The sequence below is a fragment of the Lipotes vexillifer genome, unplaced genomic scaffold, assembly GCF_000442215.2.
Source record: "Lipotes vexillifer unplaced genomic scaffold, Lipotes_vexillifer_v1.1 scaffold25, whole genome shotgun sequence".
Lineage (NCBI taxonomy): Eukaryota > Metazoa > Chordata > Mammalia > Artiodactyla > Lipotidae > Lipotes > Lipotes vexillifer.
Genome location: NW_006792881.1, coordinates 794,356 through 811,663, shown reverse-complemented (window position 1 = coordinate 811,663; position 17,308 = coordinate 794,356). Strand labels below are relative to the sequence as shown.

At 41.5% G+C, this 17,308-nt stretch overlaps 1 protein-coding gene across 1 annotated transcript in view; it reads right to left on the bottom strand.

Moving 5' to 3' along the window:
- The window catches only part of CCDC175 (coiled-coil domain containing 175), a 65,667-nt gene extending 49,110 nt beyond the window's left edge, over window positions 1-16,557 (bottom strand). Inside the window, exons 1-5 of the mRNA XM_007466055.1 lie at window positions 16,398-16,557; window positions 14,577-14,662; window positions 12,300-12,411; window positions 8,601-8,736; window positions 5,717-5,945 (exon numbers count right to left, since the gene is read on the bottom strand). Of these exons, the coding sequence (XP_007466117.1) occupies window positions 5,717-5,945; window positions 8,601-8,736; window positions 12,300-12,411; window positions 14,577-14,662; window positions 16,398-16,557 (723 nt within the window). The remainder of the gene's footprint in view (window positions 1-5,716; window positions 5,946-8,600; window positions 8,737-12,299; window positions 12,412-14,576; window positions 14,663-16,397) is intronic.
- Window positions 16,558-17,308: the final 751 nt, after the last annotated feature.

The window sequence follows — 17,308 nt, the reverse complement described above, 5'->3', positions numbered from 1 at the left end:
AAGACCCCCCATGCCACAGAGCGGCTGGGCTCGTGAGCCATGGCTGCTGAGCCTGTGTGTCCGGAGCCTGTGCTCCACAAACGGGAGAGACCACAACAGTGAGAGGCCCGCGTACCGCAGAAAAAAAAAAAAAAAAAGATTAAATATCCCTCTTCCTGTGATGCTAATGCTGGTACTACTTTGATGATAAGACTCCATTCCCACGTGCAAAGGCCATACTGACTCACTGTGTATGTGCTGTTCTGTTCTTTTTTTCGAAACATTGAAGAAATGTAACCCTGACTTGTTTAGTGTTCTTTGTTCTGACAAGATATAAGACTCCATTCCCACGTGCAAAGGCCATACTGACTCACTGTGTATGTGCTGTTCTGTTCTTTTTTTTCGAAACATTGAAGAAATGTAACCCTGACTTGTTTAGTGTTCTTTGTTCTGACAAGATATAAAACTATATTGAGGGCTTTCCTGGTGGCGCAGTGGTTGAGAGTCCGCCTGCCGATGCAGGGGACACGGGGTCGTGCTCCGGACCGGGAAGATCCCACAGGCCGCGGAGCGGCTGGGCCCGTGAGCCATGGCCGCTGAGCCTGAGCGTCCGGAGCCTGTGCTCCACAACGGGAGAGGCCACAACAGTGAGAGCCCCGCGTACCGCAAAAAAACCAAAAAAACAAAAAACTATATTGAAAACCATGCTTCTCTGGAGCAGCTTCTCAGAGTAATCTGGGAAGACGACTTCTGAACTAGTTCTTAGTTTGGCTCAAATAAAAAACTCTTTTCTATTCTTATTACAGATTGTTTATTGATTATTTTCACTAACAGGATAAACAACAGTTTTCCTAAGATTAAACATATTGTGATTACCTGTCAGATCCTATTGAAATGAGTCACCTTCTTATAAAAATCAGACACATCATGGATTTGTCTGGCAAAATGAATTATCAAGAAAAAGGTAACTGAATAGTAAGACCCAAGCAAGTATATTTAACTCTGTATTAAAGAGTTATGAAAACATATGTTTCTGTGGCTTTCCATCAAAGCCACCAGCCAATTCACCCAAAGTGGTTACTCTGAATGAATGTGATCATTATCAGTTATCTCTGCACTAGGGCACAGGTGCATTATAATGAAACTTGGTGATAATAAATTTTGTTGAAAATTGAAATTCTGTGCTCATACTTTGGCCTAAGCCTTCTCCCAAGGTCTTGGGTCTTGCAATTATAGAAATAATATTAGCAAAAACTCTTTTGTGTTAGAAGAGAACTTATGGTTTGAAGACTCTGACAGCTGTAAATAGCTTTTCCTTTCTCATTGGAAATAAAGGGAATTAACAGGCTGTTACTATGGCATATGATGTGCACTTAGTGAGCATTGGTGGTTGAGTCCTTAATATCCACTCCCAGTTGGTCTAGCCCACTAGTACACATATTCCCTTAGGATCTACTATTGTTCTGGGGTGGGCACTGTCTTAATGTGGCCGGATCAGACATAGCAAGAAACTTATGTTCTTGGTTGGGAAAGGTTTTCTTCTTTCTACTTGAGAAAGGAAACATAGTCCAGTTGTCACTGGCAGCCATCTTGTGATGAAGAGGGAAACCAGCCTTAAGATGAAAGATGGAGGAGGGATGAGCCACTGAATTAGCTAGTCCTGCAGTCTGCCCTACCTTGGGAATTCCTACTGTGTAAGATAATAAATGTCCTTACTATTTAAGTCAATTTGAGTCAGGGCTTCTGCTATTTGCATCTGAAAGTATCCTAACCCTTTTCCAGGGAGATAGACCAGGGGTAGGCAAACTACTACCTGTAGGCCAAATCCAGCCTCCACCTGTTTTTGTGAAGCCACATTCATTTATTTAGGTAGTGCTCTTGGCTTCTCTGTGCTAAAACGGCAGAGTTGAGTAGTTGTGACAGAGACTGTATATGGTCCACAGAGCCCTGTTACTCTCTGGCGCCTTTCAGAAAAAGTTTGTGGATCCCTGAGAAACACTATTCACAAAAGGAAGGAGAACCTATCATGTTCTCAAATTCTCAATTTGAAGCCCCTCTGGCCTTCCTTCCTTTTAACATTTATATTAAAGAATAGGAAGGGGTTGGGGAGGGTAGAAACTTCCCTTTAGAGCTTAAAATGAAGTTAGAAACTCAATCATTCAATACAGTAATATTATAGAGTGCCTACAACATGCGAGAGGCACTGATCCTGATGCTAGAATTTATCAATGAAAAAAGCCAGACAAAATCCTTGCCTGGCGGAGCCTTCCTTTGGGTGGGCAAAGCTCAGATCCTATGCCACTACTGACCATTGTTTCAGCCGCTGGGGAAGTAAAGAAAAGGGACAAGGCTCTCGCCACTCCCAACCTACACTGCCCTGCATATCGTCCCTCCCCTGTGTCCATGCAGAACATCCCACTTTCTGCCCCTATAACTTCAGTGAACCCCTCCAGTGTGGGGCTTCCAGACTGTTCAGAGAGAAAGTCCAGCAGAGGGCTGGAAACGGTGGGTGAAATGAAGTCCTCTCATCATTGTTGTGGGTAGAGAATGAAAACAGGAAAACCCCTTTTGGTCCTTGTTGTCCTGATTCTATTTCATTGCAATAACAAAAAATCCAAGCAAGGTCTAGTCCAATGATAGGAGTCAGGAATTTCAGCTGACTCCACTATTGCAGTGCAGGCTAACAGCTGGCTTCATACCCGGAAAAGGTCCAGGGAACTCGGCTTTTACAAATTCTGTTTAGTGGCTGCAGACTGCCCAAGGGGCTCTTTGCCAGCGACCTCACAAAGTGCCTGTTCTGAGGATGACTAGGGCTGAGCTGTCTATACTTAAGAAAAATAATTCATGGTTTTAGTGTAAAACTGTTTCTGAAGACAGGGGCACTTTAAAGGATAGAGACTCTCAGACCTGACTGGAACTTATGAATAGTCTTATCATGAAACCAATCATCCCAAGAACCAAATTGAGACGAAGGAAGAGGGCAGGGCAAAACCATTAAAAGAATGAGGAAGGGGACAAAGCCATTGGAGAAAAACAGGATACTCTGAAAACTGGTTAGGGGCTTCCCTGGTGGCACAGTGGTTAAGAGTCCGCCTGCCAACACAGGGGACACCAGTTCGAGCCCTGGTCCAGGAAGATCCCACATGCCGCGGAGCAACTAAATCCATGCACTACAACTACTGAGCCCACATGCCACAACTACTGAAACCCGAGCGCTTAGAGCCCGTGCTCCACAACAAGAGAAGCCACGGCAATGAGAAGCACACGCACTGCAATGAAGAGTAACCCCTGCTCGCCACAACTAGAGAAAGCCCCGAGCGTAGCAACGAAGACCCAATGCAGCCAAAAAAAAAAAAAACTGGTTAGAATCAATAGGCCCAGGATGGTGGAAGACTTCCAGTAGACCTTAAGCCTCATTATACTCTCACTGTAATACATTAGCATATGCTAAATGACATACCCACAGGCACCGTGACAGTTCCCAGGCTGACCATAAAAGGCCAGAAAGAGGGCAGTGGCCCAATTCCTGGAAATCCTCACCCCCTTTCCCAAAATATTGCAATAGAATATTCCTCCCACTTGTTATCGTATAAAATTACGCAGTCCATAAAAACTAACCACCCACACACCCTGAGGCCACTCTCGCTTTCTGAGACAGGTCGGCATTCTGCCTAAGAAATGTGTGTCTCGCTAAATAAACTTGCTTTCCCTTTACTTTTTCTCACTCTTGAATTATTTTCTTTGCAAAGCCAAGCACCCTCACTTGGCAGTCTGTCCCAGGGGCCTGCACTTCCCAGGGAGTGATATTTCTCTCTCTGGCATCAAAATGTTGATCACTGCCAGATTGTATTCTACTAAATTTTAATTAAGACTCAAGAAGTGCAATTTAATAAATGTTCTTTTCTTTCTTTCTTTATACATATATATATATCTTTATGCATATTTAATATAGCAGGGTTGCAAGCCCAGGTCCAATTTCCTGCATTATAGTTATGCCAGTTCCCATGATGCAGAGGGCAGCACCAAGAGCTCAACAGCAATTTCCATCCTGGGCTAGGCCCTCACTGCATGGAGGAAAAGAAGGCTGCTGCTAGGAACACCTAGCACGGAGATAGCCCTGCTTCCCCTGGGGCAACTGGAAGCAGAAAAAACAGGAATCAATCAGAAGCCATTCAGAGGGTGAATTATTTAGAATTCAGGATGCAGTAGCTATCTCCACTGACCCTCACAAAATTGCTGGTCTCAAAATACCCTTCTCTGTTGGGGCTGTGGACAAAAAAATGTGGCCTGCCATTTCAGTAAACAACGAATGTTACTCACCATCAAGCCATCAGCCACTGTGTAGCCTCAGCCTGATGGTGTGCCCTGAGGGGCTTCAGGATGGAGAAAAACAGGATAGTCAAGATGTGTATCAAAGGAATGATTTCAATGAGCCCAGGCTCTTGCATCTTCCCATACATAGAAAAGCACTAAAATCATTACCTTGAGATGCCTGTCTTTTTGTGATTAGCAATCATCTTTTGATGTTGGACTATCTGGTTTTTCCCGGCAAAAACTTCTACATATCCTGGCTCCTCCATTACCTCTTTGGAACACTTCCTCAGAACTATCTGAGAGGCTGCCTTCCCAGGCTACAGTCCTCAGTAAGGTCCTCAAATACAACATAATTCACAACTTATAGGTTGAGCTTTTTTTTTTTTTTTTTTCAGTCAACAGGGTCCTTGGCTCTGCCTAGACCCTCTGCAGGCCTCTCCTCTTGGATTCATTCAGTAAGAGGCACAAGTTCTGAAACCAAGCAGTACACTCTGGGGCTCCTGGGCACAAAAGTCTTTCCCTGTCCCCTGTTTCTTGTTCGTAGGAAATACGCTTTAGTCAGCCTCCATGACCTTCCCTGAGTTCCAAAGAGCAGGTTTAAACAGTTGCTAATCAGGGAAGGGAGGGGATCCAGAGACAAGGCAGGAGCAGTGAGGAAACAATAGTGCAGCCTTGGGGCAGAGTCCTGGTTCCTCCTCAAGGGACACACATAACAATATCTCTGAGCTCTTCTATAGCACTAAAACCCGCACCAAAAGGAAGATGCTAACTACCTGTTGAAGCACTCTTCATTCCAGAGAGGTCACAGTTCGATAACCTTGAGAACCGCAGAAGCCATCACCAGACCACCAGACTCCAGATGATCTTTGGGTTGAAGGGATGCAGGCCCCACACGTGCCCTGATCCTTATCAGCAACCCTCCCCCTCACAACCCACCCACCGACCCACCCAGGCTGGGGACACACAGGTTTGAGGGCATTAACCCGCTGTGGCCCCCCTTTCTCGGCAAAGCAATAAAGCTATTCTTTTCTACTTCACCCAAAACTCTGTCTCTGAGACTCAATGTGGTGACGGTGCACAGAGTTCGGGTTTCGGCATCAGTTCCGGCAGAGCTGAACTCGCTCATCCTGTCTGCAGAGACAACCAAGTGACACAGAAGCAAATTCCTAGTACCTACAGTGCTGCATATAAGCAAGGGGCCACCCCAGTGTTACCACTCCTGTCATTCATATTCTTTCCCATGAACTCAGATGCCGCTACACAATCAAACATCTTCCCCATGGGCTCCAGTGTCCTTGAGCCTCTGCTCTATTCCTGCAGAAGATACCATGGGAATGCTTGCTAGCTTCAAGGACAAGTTATTTCTCATTTCCTGCCCTCAATTCCATACAATTCTGTATTTTTTTTAAAAATAGCCACTTACCTCTTGACTCAATTTTTGTTTTTTTTCCAAATATTCTGCTTTTTCTCTTTCCATTTGCTCCTCTACTTCTTGAATATATCGTTTTTGCAATTCTAGTTCTTTCTTCTCTGAGTTAATTTTGGTATAAGTCTCATTGATGTAGACAGTGGTAGTGGCTTTTTCTTTCATCACATGGTTGAGTGACAGGACAACATTTTCATAATGCCTCGCTAGTTCCTCTTGCTGTTCACTAGGAGAAAAAGAATCGTTCTTGGCATGAAAAGGATGTCTTTCCAGGAAGAAATTTAAAGTTGGCTTGATGAGATGAATCACCATAAAGAGGGCAATTTAACGAATACTTATTTTAGAGTTGAATTTGTGATTGTCTAAAGTTGGTTGCAATGAAGGACAGAAGGAAACACAAGTGTCAACCTTGCAACTCTTTATCACTGCAAAAGTGTCTTGTGGTCCTGCCTCACCCCACCCATTCTCACACACCAGGTAGTAACTATGGGATATTTTGGTTTAAAACATACAATGATTCAAAACCAGTTTTGAACAGGTGAATGGGATCTGGCCGGACAAATGGTTTGATATGTAGCATTGCCATAGCTACCTTATCATCCTGAGATATGTAGTTTAAGCCAAGGAAAGATAAATATCCCACCACTCTTCCAGCCACCTTCTGATGCCATTGCCCTGCAGAGAAGGCCCAGGAGAAGAAAGCTAAGCCTCCTCTGATCGAAAGGAGTTGGGGAGGAGGGATCTGAGTCTGCCTTCACTGCTCAGAGGGTGTTTGAAATCTAATTTGAACGCACTTATCTTCTCACAGCTGTAGCCAAATCTGAGTTCAAGAGGAGACATTGACCTCACATATCCATTGCTGGCCACACCCACCTTAAGATTGTGAGAAACATCTACCCCAGGGCTAACAATAAAAGATTTGGAGGAAGGACAATTGGTGACATTTCTCTATTTTCCTTTTTTCAAAGCTCCTGCAATGTAATGACTTTTTTCTTTTTCTAATCTCCAAGGCCAAACACTCTAGTTCAGGCGGACTGTGTGAAAGGCTCAGGAAAGTGGAAACAGGTTGTTGGTAAGTTTATTTTCCAGAAGTTAACTCTACCACAGAAAGGCAATTAAGAGAAGCTCAGGCTAGATGGGGCCAGATAATGGGTGCTTTGTAGGTTTAGTAGAGGAAGCCTTCTAAGAATGAAGCAAACTAAGGATTGAGTGGCCTTAATGAAGCAAAGCAAAACAAAACAAGTCAAATCAATACACCTGACTAGGTGTATTGTGCTGGGTTGGGAAAGCGCTCAGAAACGGAATGTAGGACCCAAGGAAATCCCCCTCCCCAGTTTCTGAGGACTGTGTCCAGTTTTTGAGGAGTGTCCAGGAGAGGATCACTTGTCAGAGAGTGTGGGCACCTTGATATACATCTTTCTTTGAAAAATGGATGCAATAAGTGATTGTAGCTTGATGATGCTAGCTCATCAGGCAACCCACATTATGTTCATTTGTAATTTGACTTTCCATAAAGATTTCTCTAGAGCAGTGATTCTCAAAGTGTGGTCAGGACCAGCAGCATCAGCAGCATCTAGGAACTTGCTAGAAATTCAAATTCTTACCCCCATTCCCCAAACCTACTAAATCAGAAATCTGGGGTGGAGGTCCCAGTAATTTAACAAGCATTCCAGGTGATTCTGATGTACACTCAAGTTTAAGAATCACTGGTCTATAGGGGTGTGATGGTGCTGGTCAGTTGATATGAGTATTCCAGCCTGGATATTATCTTCCTTGTTATTAGTTTAGAAATTGATAGTCTAGTTTTGATAGTGGTCTCTGGTGATTGTGGCTAGCATGTACCATGCACAAATCTGCACTGTGAATCCCTAAGAGGAGTTAGAGTATGCAGTCTTTCTCAAACTTACGTGGTCATGAACTTTCTTCCTCACGGAGCATCTCCCAGAATAGGTGTTCTGAGGGCCTACTTTGGGAACCTGTCCCTGGGCCTTGAGGTCCCCACCTAATTCCTGATGCTTTGATATCTTGTGCACCAAGCAACCTTCTGATTCTTTTAGCTTCCCAAGAAGATTTTTTCACTATAATGAGGGCTCTTTGAGTATTTCTTACTCCAATAAACTGAAAGTCTGACATTTGTACATTACTTTTGAGAATTTACTTGTAGTACCGAATTATTCTTCAGGGTTTTATTGTTTTTTTCTTTCAGAATATCTCTTCTTCCATGGGCTGGGTAAGTCAAGATTTGTAATCTCCATTTTATAGATGGAGAAAATGAGGCCCACAGAGGGGGAAGTGCTAACAACACAGCTGAGGAATAAAGAAAAGAAACTAACAGGTGTCAGCTCTCATTTAATTGAAGATAAAATCTAGAGCCAATCCCATTTTCAACCCTCCAGTAGACTATAACTGAATGTCTTTAAGGAACTAAGCTAGCTACAATATATCTGGTTTGATATTATATTTGCAACACAATACCCAGAAAAATTTCTTGCTTCGGTGGTTGAGGTTTGTAAACTTAATTTTACTAAAAATGAAATGAAAACCACTGTGTGTTTGTACCTTTGGAGGTGTGGTGCGAGGCACTGTGTGATTGACACACAGTAGTTGCTGCTGGGAAGCTGAATTCCCTCTGAAATTTTACAGGTCTCCTGGCTGCGGTGGTAGAAGAGTTTCTGCTCTCTTCCCAGCTCTCTGCAGCCATCACACACTCCTCATCAGCCCAGTCATCTTCTATAAGTGATCTCCACCTGTTAACTTGCCATGCACCAGTTCGGACCAGAGGACAATCCCCTAGGAAAGATTTCCCACTTTAGCCCCAGCCCCTGACTCCCTCAAATACTAAAAAAAACAACAACAAACCCCCCCCCCCGAATAAACCTACCCCAGAGCTTTATTAATTTTTTTCAGATCAAGTATTTTCTTCTTCAGAAACTCTATTTCATCATTTATCCTCGTAATTTTCATGTGTAATTGATTTATCTCAACAAGATTTAATCTTCGGGCATCCCTGACACATTCTTAAAAGTAAGTGGAAGAAATGTTATTCAGTTATTTGAGAAACTGCACAATTGTAGATACTGACTTTTCAAATAATAAACAAATTATGTCTTTCTTTGAAATATTCTTCTAATTATGTTCCTGGATCAGACACCTCTTAATCACCCCTTTGGACCCTCTCAATCTTACCTATCAATTATTTCCCTTATTTCAGCTGCTGCTATGGTCGGTGACCAGCTTTCTATGAGCTCTGCACAATTTCAGGCGGTGCAGTCTGATAGCACCTGATTCCTGCCTGTCCTATCCACTTCTCACCTGTCTAGGACTTCCTTGTTACCTCTACCATGGGACTTCTTTAGACACTCACACCCCCCATGCATGTGTAACTGAAAGTTTGGGAGGTGTGGCAAGCATTGGACCAATGGTAGACAGGAGCCACTGCTTAGGTGTTCCTGAGAAGAGGTAACACTGTGTCTTGAGGGTGTATTCTCATACTCAACTAGCTGCCGTCAGCAGCAGTCAACATCATATTGCACGCCATATTAGCTCTCCATTCTCCCTGCTTTGGTTCCTTATCCCACCCTCCTCCTCTTTGGATTGTATGTCCTAATAAAATAATAGTGCAAAAGCCATTGCTTCTGGCTGTGCTTTCAAGGGAACCCAGTGTGTTAAAGAACTAATTACTCATTAATAAATAACAACTCAGTGTAATCACATAAGACTTCAAAGGATTACCTCAGCGCTTGATAGATACATGGTTAAAATGCATGAATTTTTGAACACTGCTGTTTAGAAATGGATACTGGGCCATCCATTTCCATGCAACAAATTCCCTAGAAACTGGCTGGTAGCTCCCCTGAGAGAGTTGGATTCTTTTTTTGTAGGCTACAAGTTAAATTGCTCATTGTAGCAGGGCTTTTCAAACTTTATGTCTTGAATATGCATATGTATCACCTGGGGATATTGTTGAAATACAGATTTTGATGTAGTAGGTCAGAGGTGGACCTAGATGTTCTGCATTTTGTAACAAGCTCCCAGGTGATGCTGATGCTACTGACCCAAGGACGATACTTCAAGCTGAAAAGCTTTAAAACACAAGGTCAATTAAATTTGCTTGGCTAAGTATTCAGTGTGTATCAAGGACCTTACAAGCTAGCATGGTATTTCTTTTTCCTTCTAAAATATTTTTCCTGCTTATAAAAGTAACCCAATCTGGACAGTAAAAAAAAAAAAAAAGGCAACCAAAGAAAATAAAACAAAAACCTTCTTAATTCTGCCTTGAGCACAGATTAAGTCTTATTTTTTATCTGCATGTAGGAGTTTGTTGTATTTTCCCTGCCAAACTAGACTAACACTGTGCAAATTCTTTTATAACTAACTATGTCACTCAGGGTCTAATTGGGAGATAGAAATCTTATATTGAATAGGGAAATTTTAATATAAAGAATTATTAACTGTAGCAGAGAATTAGAGTAATGAGGGAACGAATACTAAGAAAGTAAAGAGAACTCTAAAGACTTTAGGAATACTAGGTACAAGGAGCAGCCCTACAGGGGCTGTAGGAAGCAGCACCTCCAGACCTGAGATCTAGACCTCATTGAAGAGGTCTGTGGCTCACTGGATGGCAAAGAAGTTCGTGACATGTTCCGCTGGCAGAACTTACTAGAAATATGGCTTCTGGGGGCACTGGGGGGACTGGTCCACAGGGAATTGCTGTACTTCAGAACTCACTGCAAAACCACCTAAATGGTGCCAGGGTACCTGCCTCACAGGGAGCAATCTACCATGAAGCCACTCAGGGGATACTGGAGGGAGCTTCTGGGCACCAAGGACTGTTGCACGCCGCTGGCAGAAGCTATCTGCACTGCAAGAGTCGGCCAAGCTGAGCACACTAGAACAGGAAGACAACCGCTTTTTCCTCCAGTAACCCTTCAGTGCTCTGTACTGACAAAGCTTAACATTGCGCCAGCTGGCAAAAGGGGAAATTTACAGCGCCCCAGCTCCCTTATGACAGAGCAGACAATGAACGTAGACTTGGAGCTGCAAGGGAACACCTACTTTAAAAAATTTTTTTTTTTTTTTTTAATTTAGACAACTGTTTTAGGTTGGGCTCCCTCGGAAACAAATCTTAAAATTTGTGTGTAAAGCTCTGAGGAACATCTCCTCTGAGGACATAAGGGTTGGGCAAGGGTGGACCGTTTAAATGTTGATGAGCTGGAGCTGTGATGACACTTCAGAGTTATTCCACATGGAGCGAGGGAGGCAGACCTTTGTACTCTCTTGGTGACCAATCACTGAATGTGGGCAGCAGCTGGGGAGGGAGTCTAACTTGAAGTGAAGCTTTTCTCTTTTGTCTATAGGGCAATTCCTGTAGAGGAACTGAGCTGTGAGCCTCAGCCAACACTCCTGGCAGCTGGAAAAATAAAGTTGGAGCCTGACCTTACACCATATACAAAATGTAACTCAAAATGGATCAAAGACCTAAATGTCAGAGCTAAAACTATGAAACTCTTAGAAGAAAACATAGGGGAAACCTTCATAATGTTGGATTTAGCCATGATTTCTTGGATATGACACAAAAAGCACAGACAACAAATGAAAATATAAACTGGACTATGTCAAAATTAAAAACTTCTGTGCAACAAAAGTCATTATTAACAAGAGTGATAAGGTTTCCCATATAAAGAATTCCCACAATGAAACAAACAAACTGATTAAAAGATAGGCAAAGGGTCTGAACAGACATTCCTCCAAAGAAGATATACCAATGGCCAATAAGCACATGAAAAATGCTCAACATCACTAATTATTAGGGAAGTGCAAACCACAGTGAGATACCAATTCTTATCGATTAGGATGGCTGTTATTTAAAACAAAACAAAAACAGAAAATATCAAGTGCTGGCAAGAATGTAGAGAAATTGGAATGCTTGTGCATTGTGCAAGGGACGGTAAAATGGTGAAGCCACTGTGGAAAACAGTATGGGAGTTTCTCAAAATATTAAACATAAAATTACTATATTACCATACAATCCAGCAATTCCCTTCTGCATTTATACCCAAAAGAATTGGAAGCAGAGCCTTGAATAGATATTTCCACACCCGTGTTTGTAATAGCATTATTATTTATTATTTCATTGTTATTATTATTATTTTGTAACAGCATTATTTACAACAGCCAAAAGGTGGAAACAATGCAAGGGTCCATTGATGGATGAATGGATAAACAAAACATGGTATATACATACAATGGAATATTGTTCAGCCTTAAAAGGAAAGGAAATTCTGGCACATGCTACAACATGGATTAACCCCAAAGACATGCCAGGTGAAATAAGCCAGTCACAAAAGGACAAATATTGTCTTTAGTCTATTTACAATAATTATATAAATTCAAGTCATATATATTATTTCCACTTAAAAAGTAAGGGACACTTATTATGGATCTCACTATATTTGTGTTGTATACTCTTTCTGGCTATTTTTTGATATGAAATAACTATTAAACTCATCTTGTTACAAGTACTAGGCTCTATTTTCTTATAAGATAAACTAAATTTCTATAGTTGATAACCTCACAGTACCTTCGAATTCTCTGCTAACACTAGTGGGAAGAGTTTCCAGTAGAAAATATAGTCTGCTGAGTTCCATGCTTTCAATTTCCAGAAGATCAATTGTGGATTTTCTCATTTCTTCCTGAAAATGTAAATTACATAGTTAAAAAGTTAAGACATTAAAATAATAAGATTGATTTCCTAAACAAGGCCCTGTAAATGTTTTCAGAGATCAAAATTTGCTTTTCAGTAAGTACCTTTTGCCATTATTTTTATTTGGAATAGCAAGTGGGAAAAATAACTGTTCTTCAATGAGTTTTTAATGTCATTGTTAATTTATCTTTTAATTTCTGCTGATTTTCTTCTACTCAGAAATTATCTTTCGCTATGTGTGTGTGTCCCTTGTATGTAGTTTCAATAAATTTAAAAGGAAAGACTCCAACAAAAGGGTGACATTGAGAAAGGAAGCTTCTTGGGACTTCCCTGGTGATCCAGTGGTTAATATACTGTGCTTCCACTGCAGGGGTGCAGGTTTGATCCCCGGTCAGGGAACTAAGATCCCACATGCCAAGAGGCCAAAAAAAAAAAAAAAGAGAGAAGGAAAGGAAGCTACTTAATTAAAAAATGGAAAATGCCTATAAAACTATGCTTAGGTATAAAAAGAACAGTGGTTTTCTTATAACTACCTAAAAATATCTCCCTGCCTATTTGTTTGGATTTGTTTGGAGATATATATATATGTATATACATATATATATATATGTGGGGCTAGTTTCAAAAAGGAAAAAACATTCAAAAATCTGCTAGTGGAAAGAACAAATAAATCACCTCTTAAATAAACAGTCATAATGGCTATAGTTTATGATCTGAGGAACTGCCATTGTATTTTATGAATAATAAAAAAGCAGGTTGCATAATTGTATACTTAGTAAGACCACTTTTCTGTAAAAAATAAAATTCAATACAGGAATCATCTGTATCCTGAAAGTAGTCAAGACATTCAACAAAGAGTCAATCATGATTGTTTTAGGGTGGGATCATGTTGGTTTTTACATTCTTCCTTTTGCTTGTCTATTTTTTTCTAAATTTTCCAGAATAAACACGCAATGCTTCTATAATAGTGAAAATGTGTTACTTTAAAAAATGGGAGGATTGGGCTTCCCTGGTGGCGCAGTGGTTGAGAGTCCGCCTGCCAATGCAGGGGACACGGGTTCGTGCCCCGGTCCGGGAAGATCCCACATGCCACAGAGCAGCTGGGCCCGTGAGCCATGGCCGCTGCAAAAAAAAAAAAAAAAAAAAAAGGGAGGATTTATCTCTATTTAAGAGATTTCACAGCTCAGATATTAAATGGAGACATACTAGATACTTTAATAAGCCACAATAATTAGTTTGAACACTTCAAATCCTGGAGAAAGACATAACTAAAAGAACGAAACAGAGGAAAGGGTTTCCACAGGACCACAGTGCAGTACAACACACACAAACTCTCAGTGTTTACATATATGTACTTAACTGGGATGATAAACTATAATTCTGTAGTATACCTACAGAACTATATATAATTACATAAAAATATAAAGTAATAAGATTAACTTTTCTCAGCAGTCTGTAGACTCAAGCTCATTAACTTTATAGCCATATTTCTACATTTTTAGATATTTGATAGGTAGTAGATTCTTATTCAATATTTTTAAATCAAATGAGGAGACACTGCCATTCTGAAACATCACTCAGGACCAGGGCCAAACAGAGACACTTTTGTGACACTTCAAAAGGAAATTCTTTAAATATTTTTTTGATGGGGCCAAGTTAGTATAACTGAAAGAGAACCTATTTCTTTTCACTGAAAAGCACTGTGTGTCAGTGGAGTAGGTGCCAAATAATCTTTCACCAGTTTTGTGAGGAATTGCTTATAGAGACCTGAGAAAATTGGCACTATACATGCAGTTTATCCCAGAGGTTGTTTGCTGGTTTTAAGCAATGCTCACATATTGATGTCACAAGCATTTGCCCATGTGGCCCACCCCTTAACTGAGCTCTGTTATCAGCAGGGTCTCTTCTCTTGAGCTGTCTTGCCCTCATAGCACAGGTCCTTAATTCAGTGCTCTGCATGGGAAACCGGGCAGCAATCCACTACTGATCCATACTGGTGCAAATGCTTAGGAAACTGAGGGAAATTTTCATTCAGGGCAAATATTTTCCCTATTCATCTATTGAAGTATGTTGAACAGAGCTGGTGCTAAATTAAAGTTTGATGAAGAAATAAGTGAAAGATTGAAAAAGTAGCTCTTATAGATAATACAATACCAATTTCTTAACAGCGATAGCAACGTCCTTAAGAAAGGTCTTAGCTTCTTCATTGCATTTAAAGTAGTCACTTTGCAGTGATTGTTCTAAAAAAAAAATTAGAAAATTAAGATCTCTTATTTATCTATCCAAATCCTGTTTAACCCTTTAAGATCCAACTCAAATGCTTACTCAGCTGAAAATTACATCTTCTATCTTTGAATTTCTATAGTACGTCATATGAATCTCTTTTGTACTTGTTATTTATTTTACAGTGTACTAATTTAGGTATATACTTTATGTTTCTCTTAAGATTCTATTTTTGTATCACTCATGGTAGAAAGAAGGAATCTGTATAGGATAAGACAAAAAAATTCCATATATATTTATAAAAGGGATAAATATAACACACCCATAGTGTAGGTTTAAGAATGTCTTCATATATATATAAATTTGTATAGGTATATCCTAAACGTAATATTTTACAAAACAACACTTATTTAATTCTTTAAAAATCCATTATGTCATTTTCACTTCCATGCCAATATTTTAATCATGGGATGAGAGTAAATATTTGTAAAACTGGTAGGTGTGAGGTAGATAGAGTTTCTAACCCTTTTCGTTCATTGACATATGAAAGATAGCGCCTTTTCTCTCACACACTGTAAGTTGAAATCACATGGGAAAAGAGGCTTGGAAAATGTTGGCAAAGGAAGACAAGATACATGTAGAATGGGAAGAAGGAAGGAAAAAGAAAATATAAAAGGAAGAGGAGAGAGATCAGAGGAAGCTCTACTCACCTTGGCTCTGTCACCATTCCATTATACAGATTCTGTCTAAATGGATTCCAGGCCTGTATCCACATGTGTGGGATGAGTTTGAGGTGTTTAATGTTTCACATGTATGTATAATCTAAGTTGATTCTTATAACTTCATGATGATTCCCATCTCAGAGGTGAGAAATCTAAGACTGTTGAGGTCATGTCATGTGCGCAAGGTCACAGAGCCCATCACTTCTAAGAGGTCTGGATTCAGACACAAATGGTATGACTCCAGAGTCCATGCCCTGAGTGGCCATCCTCAACACTCAGAAGAGTAAATAGCAATTTCTGCCCTCAGTTCCTGAAAACTTGGATTCTCTTAATGAACTAAGCTCTCAAACCAAGAGAAAAATCAGTTACTGAGTTTCCAAGCAAGTGTGTGTTAGGGAAGAATAGGTATTGCCTGCTGTCTCTTTTCCTTTTTTCTATGGAATGAATAAGCACAAGCGTACTCCCACTTGCAAATGGGCTGGAGAGCTACATACTTTATAACTCACACTCAGGGCAAGAAAGCATAATGAATTTTTTTCCTATGACAAACTTTCTGAGCGTCAAGAAATTATTAGCAGAAAAAGTATTTGTGCCTAATGCACAATTCCTTGCCTAATGCAACAGGAGTTTCTTCCTTTTTTATTTACCTGTTAAATCCTCCAGTTTGCCATGCCAAAGTGTTGGAGGAAATTAACTTGCAAAGAAAAGGCAAGAAGGGACAAGATAAAATTAAATACATAATCTAAATGCAGGTGGGCACTCCAATCACAGGCAAATAGCAGTGGCCTGGGAGTCCAGGGATTTGTCCACAATTTGTCACCAGCTACTAGTGTGAGTTGGGCCAAGTCACAGAGCTGAGCCCTGGGTCCCACTCTTTCGCCCCCCTCTCCCCCAAGGAGCTGGAGAAGGTTCTGCCCTACCAGGGTTGCCCTGAGCTCTGGGAGGAGGGTCCCCACGAAGGTTCCCGCTTAATGCCGCCTAGGCGCCACCTCCGAGATGACGTCCCTCCGGGAGCCCACGGGCCTCTCACCGACAACAAAGAGCTTCTCCAGGGCGGCAGCCGCGACCGAGGAGCCCAGGGTGGAGGGGAAGGTGCATAATTCCAGGGAGGGGCCAGTGGAGACAGCGGCCGCCTGCAGCGCCTTCTCGCTGCCAAACCCCAGCTCTGGGGACCAGGAGCTCACAGCCATCTTGCTGCCCCTGCGCAGCGCCTACCGCGCCAGAGGTATGGACTGCCGGTTGCCACGGGCAACGAGGACGCCGAGGCAGAGCGCCAGCGCGCCACCTGGGGTGGGTGCCTCGCGTTTCTCTGACTTTATACACAATAATCAAGCGATCCTATAAGGATGAGTCCCTCTTTAGCCGTCCTTTCCTCCTTCCATTTCCATTTCTTTAGTCCAGGACTTGTGCCTGAACCCTTGTACACTTCTCGTGGCCCGTGGGAATCATAATAATGATCACTTTTTAACGCATTTCTGTGCTAGGTACTACAGCTGTATGTACAGCTCCCTTAATGTTCACAATGGCTTAGTGAGGGAAGTTCTTTCATTATCTCCACTTTTACAGACAAGGAAACTGAGGCAGGGATGACTAAGTGAATTGCCCAGCGTCACAAGAGAGTAATTTTGGGTTTAAAGTGGAGTCTGTATAAATCTTTCCATTATGCTACAATACCCATCTCTGTACTCTTCTAGACCTTTCCCTGTATACATTCTACCACTGTGCTCATTTTACCTTGAATCAGTGATTTTCTTCTGCCTTCTCATCAAACAGTGAGCTCTTTGAAGGCAGGGATATTATTTTTCTCTGCGTTTCCAAACTCCAGCCCTGCATCAGGATCAGATTGAGTGTAACTATCAGTTCCCCTTTCCTCTGGTTGGTTAGAGAGCAGCGAAGATGATTTTACCCCCTCCTTCCTAAGTTTTCTTTACAGATGGCAAA